General features: G+C 43.3%; 2 protein-coding genes across 2 annotated transcripts in view; one reads left to right on the forward strand and one right to left on the reverse strand.

Moving 5' to 3' along the window:
* Positions 1–248: 248 nt before the first annotated feature.
* On the reverse strand, positions 249–3132 carry iqcc (IQ motif containing C). Its single transcript, XM_035168790.1, has 5 exons — positions 2927–3132; positions 2284–2427; positions 1868–2201; positions 1201–1322; positions 249–397 (listed from the first exon to the last, which is right to left on the reverse strand). The coding sequence occupies exons 1-5, from the start codon at positions 2966–2968 to the stop codon at positions 362–364; spliced, it is 678 nt and encodes a 225-aa protein (XP_035024681.1). The 5' UTR covers positions 2969–3132; the 3' UTR covers positions 249–361.
* Positions 3133–3234: 102 nt separating this feature from the next.
* Positions 3235–6627, forward strand: part of fancm (FA complementation group M) — a 44837-nt gene continuing 41444 nt past the window's right edge. Inside the window, exons 1-4 of the mRNA XM_047341740.1 lie at positions 3235–4027; positions 4451–4623; positions 5613–5690; positions 5796–5954. Of these exons, the coding sequence (XP_047197696.1) occupies positions 3334–4027; positions 4451–4623; positions 5613–5690; positions 5796–5954 (1104 nt within the window). The 5' untranslated portion in view covers positions 3235–3333. The remainder of the gene's footprint in view (positions 4028–4450; positions 4624–5612; positions 5691–5795; positions 5955–6627) is intronic.

The raw sequence follows: 6627 nt of genomic DNA on the forward strand, positions 1-6627 counted from the left end.
AGAGCCACGGATCCTCCCATGAGCTCATTTCAATAGAGTTTCTTCCTACACAATAGTTAACTACCTCGGCCTCTTGCAACTCATGCTACGAGGACAATATAAGTTAAACTAGTGCACTGACAACAAACAAAAAAAACACCAAAGAGAAACCGTTTTAGAAAAATAACATTTATTTATTTATTTTTTACATTAACAACAAACACATGTTTAATCAAACACACGAGAAACGTTTTTTATAGATAATTTCTTTAAATTATTGTAAAAACTGTTTAAACTGTTGATGTCAGAGTGACTTCTGGTGATGGACAGATGTCAGGCCTATAGTCCCATATTATTAACTTCATACAGATGACTTGTGCTGTCAGGATATGGTCAGTCTGTCCTTCAGTGATAAGTACTGGAGGGGAAGAAGAAAAAGGGAAAATGATCATTAAACGGTAAAGTCCCCACCTTTCGTGCTGTGCTGAGGACTTTTACGTATAAATTTACGTTTCAATTAACTGACTCAAACTGACACTAACTACGACTAAACTCATCTTGCTCTCGGAAACAAATATTTGTAAGTGTCATTATTTGTATTTCTATATTTCTTTTGTAATTTGTTATTTATGAATCTTATATTTGCACTGATAAGTCTCAAATAAAGCTAAACAAACAAAAAAACTAAAATTTGTGTTCTGTTAAGTTATGGATGAGTGAGCAAGACACTCCAAATACATGACCACAAATCTATATAGGGTTTGGGGGTTACAGTTCGAATAATTACATACATAGACAAACATGACAAACACGAAAAACACAGAATTCTGAGTCCAAATCTAGATTACAGTAAATGTTGTCTTTGTGTTTAAATAAACTCTAGAGCAAATCAAACAAACACAAAGTAAACTTCAAGTCCTGTGCGGGTCCTAATAACTTGTGATTTTTGATGGTGTTTATTGTTAAAGTGTAAAGTTAGGGCAGGTCAGTGGGGGAGTGAGGAGAGAGGGCATGCGGCCATCCGACAGTTCTTGAACGCACGCACTGGGGAAAGTATTCACCAAATTAATGCTACTTCTTTGACCTTTTGTACTGACTTATCTTCTGGGGCCACTGAATAAATTCTGCCTTGCACAGTCGAGGCAATTTTCTTTCAGCAGGAGACTGCCACTGCTGAATGACCGTAAGGAAACACTACATCTCTCCCTTTCTCCGTCTCACCTTTTTCCTGCTTTCAATGGCCTGTTGAAGCCAGACCAGCTCCATGGTCAGCGTGTTTCTATGGAGACGCAGGGCCTCCGGTGTGCGTGGCACCTCCTGAGCCAAGCAATACTGCTGGGGATCTGAACAGGAGATGAGAAAATTCTAAATGACTGGTAAGGTCTCCTCGCTACACCAGATGTGAAACAAAATGTGAAACAACACACCATACAATTATTATGGTTAAAATCTTTTTACTTCTCCTCCTGTTTTTTTCGCTCCACTACACGAGTGAAAAAAACATCACACTATGCTGAGACATCCTAACTTGTTGACAGTACTTTTTTGCGTGTTTGGTCAATTTTCTTGAGGCCATTTAAAAATGTAGACAGAGGTCACTGACTCATCTATTGCATAGTAAACAACATCTGTTTTTCCAGTGCTTACACAAGATTTGTGTTGAAACTTTATCAATTTATTAGTCGATAGACTTTATTTAAAATTTTTCTAGCTTCTAAAAAACTAAAAGTTTTATGCTTTGTACATTGCATATCATTGGTTTATGTTCTTTTGGCAATATCAAACAATATGTAGACATCTCCTTGAGTTCTTGAAAACTGTGATGTGCTTTTTCCTCACACATTTTAATATGTTATAAGATTATGAAAATAACGAGGCCAACTCTCACCCTGGTGACAGTTACTGTGGTTCACATCCAGCTCCAAACTGCTCCAGAGGGTGGTGGAGTCTCCTATGCTCTCCCCTGCCTCTTCATGTTTATCTCCCTCCTGCTCCCTCTGTCCAGGGCCCTCCACGTCTCCGTCACAGTCACTGGAAAGATGGGCTTGGCCTTTGGACCCTGACCCATCTCTCTCAGCCTCTATCTTCTGCAAAAGGAGAGTCTGAGCTTCCTCTCTGTCCCGCGATGGCGCTGCTCTAGATCTCCGAGGACAGGTGCTGACATCTAGTCCTGGATCTGAAGCCTCGCTGGCATCGCTGCTAGGTCGTAGAAACGGGTCGTCCTGATGAAACGTGGACATTGAAAGTATGAGAAACTCATCAAAAAGCTGATGAATGCCCTTCTCATCATAACATGTTACTTACAGTGTCTGTGAAGTGAGGGATGGGGATAACCCTGCTCCTCCACTGCAGGTGCTTCAGACCTCCATCAATCTCGTTCACTATGTCCTCAAAGTCTTCACGTGCACGACCTACTTCCCGTCTCACCAGGTATCCACGTGCACGCGCCTAATGAGAAGAGGAGGGGAGAGCACAACTTCAACTTAAAATTCAATTCAAGTAACTTTATTTAAGCGTTTGCAACTTGCGTATCATAAACTATATACAACATACAGGAATCAAATACAACACAACATATGTACATACATATCTACATATGTGGATCGTGTTGGTGATTGTTACTCTCTCTGAGGTTTCTACGTTTTCCCTTTCCCTTAATAGTGTTTGTTTTGGTAGTTTTTCCTTGTTGAGGGTTAAGAACAGAGGATGTCGCACCTCGTTAAGCCCCATGAGACAAAGTGTGATTTGTGAATATGCGTTATACAAACAGAAAGTGATTGATGGACGAGTGATAACTACAGAAACTTGATGCTAAAACAATAGCTAACACCAGCAGCTGCTTTCAACGGTTAGCTTAAGTAGCTAAGTACAGCAAGATGTCTGTAGGTTTAAAGACGAAACTCGACTTTAAAGCAGGTGAGTTATTTTACGTAGTTGACGTTATTACCTGAAAGTGTGTGAGTGTCTTCTCCCACTTCCTCCTCTCCATTGCTATGGTAACGTGAAGGAGCGTGCTACGGAAAGCGGGAGAAGAAGTCAAACCTTTGATTTGGTTCCGGTGTCAAACTTAAAAAATAAAAGCACCCCGGTGCGGAATTTAACCGTGTGCGTAAACCGGTTGAATATTTAGCTAATTTTATCACCGTAAACACAGTGCAATTACAGATTTATGATAAAATCCGTATTCAATTGACCGAAATGACTCCAGAATAGGACCGTCGTCATGTACGTGGTGCTTTATCTTGGAAAACTGTTAGCGGAAGTGACCCCGCGTCTGTTGCATATTCGGTTTGTGATGTTGCTGCTCGTCACGTGTCGCTTTAAGTTTAAGTTTTTCGCCTCAAGTTAACAAACATGAGCGCCGGTTCCAACCAGAGGACTTTGTTCCAGACGTGGGGCTCCGCCGCGCCCCAAAACAAATCCGCTCAACCGAGGAAAGATGGCGTGAAAGCCGCTGGACGGCGCAGGACAACCCCGAGCAACTCATCTCAGGTCCCCGCAACACTTCCTCCTCCTAACCCCCTGTGGACTGAGATCGGTCAGGGGTCCTCACACCCGGCGCAGACCCCAGTGAGGACAGGGGAGCCCTGTGCAGATGAAGATGACGACGATGATCTCATGGTGGTTGCTGTCTACGAGGCTGAAAAGAGCCTGAGACTTGACAATGCGAACTTTCCCCAAGATGACAACCCTGCAGGAGCAGAGGCCAGTGCCGGGTCTCCAGCCCCATCAGCTGGGCAGACATACCCAGAGCTCCCCGGCTTTGACAGCTCCTCAGCTAAAGTGTGGATCTACCCCACCAACTACCCCCTCAGGGAGTACCAGCTGAAGATCTCAGAGGCGGCTCTGTTCCACAACACGCTGGTGTGTCTGCCCACTGGTCTGGGGAAAACCTTCATCGCCTCTGTGGTCATGTACAACTTCTACCGCTGGTATCCATCGGGGAAGATCGTGTTCATGGCCCCCACCAAACCCCTGGTGGCACAGCAGATCGAAGCCTGCTATAAAGTGATGGGGACCCCACAGGCCCACATGGCTGAGCTGACAGGTATAATATGTATAAATGTATAAAATGCAAAAATCTATATTATCTTTAAAGGGATACTTCACCCAAAAATGAAATTCACTCATCATCTACTAATCACTATTCCGATGGAGGTGGTGGGTGAAGTGTTTGAGTCCATGAGACACTTTAGGAGTTTCAGGGGGTAATCCAATTCAATTGAAGTAAATGGTGACCACTTCTTCAAACATGCCTCCATACTGCTCCTGTGGTGTCATCCACAAATTGAATTGGATTTGGCTGCAACGTTGTTTACCCCTGAAACTCCGAAAGTGTTTTGTGGACTCAAACACTTCACCCACCACCTCCATCGGCGTAGTGATGAGTAGATAATGAGTGAATTTTCATTTTTTGGGTGAACCATCCCTTTAAGGTATAACTAACAGGACAGGCTCTACCTACCCACAGGCAGCACAGCAGCAAAGCAGAGACAGGCGATATGGAGGTCCAAGCGCCTCTTCTTCCTCACCCCTCAGGTGATGGTGAACGATTTGTCCAGAGGCACCTGCCCAGCGCAGCAGGTGAAGTGTGTGGTGATCGATGAGGCCCACAAGGCGCTGGGCAACCACGCTTACTGTCAGGTACGCACGCTTCCCACGGATGAGCACAGCTTTCATTTCTGTTCACTTTCATGTCAGGGCTGACTATATTATTGTTGTATTTTGCTCTCAAAGGCCAATTCTCATAGTGAACCTTCAATAAACTCATTTTAAAGTGACAGTTCTTCATCAAGTAAACCTCACTCTCGAACTTTAAAGGTTGTCAAACATCTGTGGAGGCTGAAGTCAGACTTATGGAGCAGTTTTTAACAATCCCATATCTATACTTCTTAATATCCAGATTTTAACAGTGGGGAAGCTGCAGCCAATCCCAGCTGACAAGCAAACATTCACACTCAGGTTTACACTTACGGACAATTTAGAGACTCCAATAAACCTCAATGTCTTTGGACTGTGAAAGCTGAAGATGCAGGGAAAGCACAGGAAGTTCACTCCACCGTTGGAGGTGCTCTAGTTATAGCTGTAGCTACCTAGCTACCTGTAATTTTTTAAAAGGCAAAGCATCTTGAACTCAATGTGAAACTTTTATTAATATATACTAGGATTGGGTGATGTTTGCCAAGGAAGCTTTCCCTGTATCCCTCTAGCATCTCTTGTTGTGCTACAAGACCATGGTGGAAAAATGTAAATCAATGAGCTGGGATACCTACTGGCAATAATACTGTATAATGTTTTTCATCAATGTAATTACGTACCTTGATTCGTCAGATTTCTCTTTCATTTCGTATCAATTCCACCAGCTCATGTTAACATTCCCACCTGGTTACTTTATCCATGAACAGATTCTTAATTGGTTTTCGAGAAAATGCACTGCACTATGATTTATTGTTGTATTGGGAAATAAAATGACACATACCATATTAGAGGACTTTAGCTACTTGCCAACTTGTGTTTTTCTTGTAGCGATGCCTCCTCAGGTTTGCGTTGGAACACTTAGTTTATTAAATCTTCTGTCCATTTATAAATGATGCCGGTAATGTCCTCTACTTACTCTTCTCTCTGACACTCAGGTGATCAGACAGCTCGGGAGCCAAACTCTGCAATTCCGCATCCTGGCCCTGAGCGCAACCCCAGGGGGGGATACAAAGGTAAAAAGAATCTACAGTTATTTTATTGTTTTTTGGTCTAATGGGCTGTAAACAATAATTAGCAAGTCTTGACTCCACCATTCCTCTTTTCTTCCATCCCTGCAGTCGGTGCAGTCGGTGATCTCTAATTTGCTCATCTCCCACATCGAGCTGCGTTCAGAGGAAAGCCCTGACATCAGGGCCCACTCCCACCAGCGCAGCGTAGATAAAGTGGTGGTTCCTCTGGGAGAGGCCCTCTCTGCTCACCAGGCGCGCTACCTGCAGGTAGGCCCACACCATGAAGCTTCATATTAAGCAAAAGAAAAAATAAAACATCTGACGTATCAGTCTGAGTTTAGAGAAAATAAATGCCAAGAATCAGCAAGAATTCAAAGTTGAGCCTTGAGTATAGTCCATGGGTTCCCCTGTTGGATTTACCATTGTGACTTTTGTTTTTTGGTGCTTTGCTGCCACCTTGTGGTTAGTGTTTGCTGGCTTCTGCCCTGAAAAATATTTTTTTCTGTTTTACACGTCTTTCCTCTCACTTATTTGTTCATATACTGTGAACTGGGTCAGTTAATGCCAGATTAATTGATTTGTCTCGAAACCGACGTCCTGTTACACTTGTTGTTGTGGCTCTCTGTGTTATTAGACTTTCTGGATTATTAATGCACCCTGCATTCTCTCTCTCTCTCTCTCTCTCTCTCTCTCTCTCCTCCATGGGTCGGTTCACCGCCTGATGTAGACTGTAAACGTGCAGCTACACTTTTAATCTGTCTCAGATGGTTGGGCAGCTGGAATGTGACGCCTGCATTTGGGAGTTTAGACCTGCTTTACATTCTTCCCTCCTGTCTGATTCCTCTCGGATCATTTTGTAATAATAGTGGGAGCTCGTCCTTTTCACTCCGCGGTCGCTCTGTCTTTTCATTTTTTTTCACCTTCTCTTCATGTTACCTCC

The sequence above is a fragment of the Hippoglossus stenolepis genome, chromosome 10, assembly GCF_022539355.2.
Source record: "Hippoglossus stenolepis isolate QCI-W04-F060 chromosome 10, HSTE1.2, whole genome shotgun sequence".
Classification (NCBI taxonomy): domain Eukaryota; kingdom Metazoa; phylum Chordata; class Actinopteri; order Pleuronectiformes; family Pleuronectidae; genus Hippoglossus; species Hippoglossus stenolepis.

What these genes read in the sequence shown, in the direction of transcription:
- iqcc (XM_035168790.1), bottom strand. Translation starts at nt 2,968, where the DNA reads ATGGAGAGGAGGAAGTGGGAGAAGACACTCACACACTTTCAG. An exon ending in AGACACTCACACACTTTCAG is followed by an intron (nt 2,428 to 2,926) that starts GTAATAACGTCA and finishes TCTTCTCATTAG; the next exon opens with GCGCGTGCACGTGGATACCT. An exon ending in CCACAGTAACTGTCACCAGG is followed by an intron (nt 1,323 to 1,867) that starts GTGAGAGTTGGC and finishes TCTCCTGTTCAG; the next exon opens with ATCCCCAGCAGTATTGCTTG.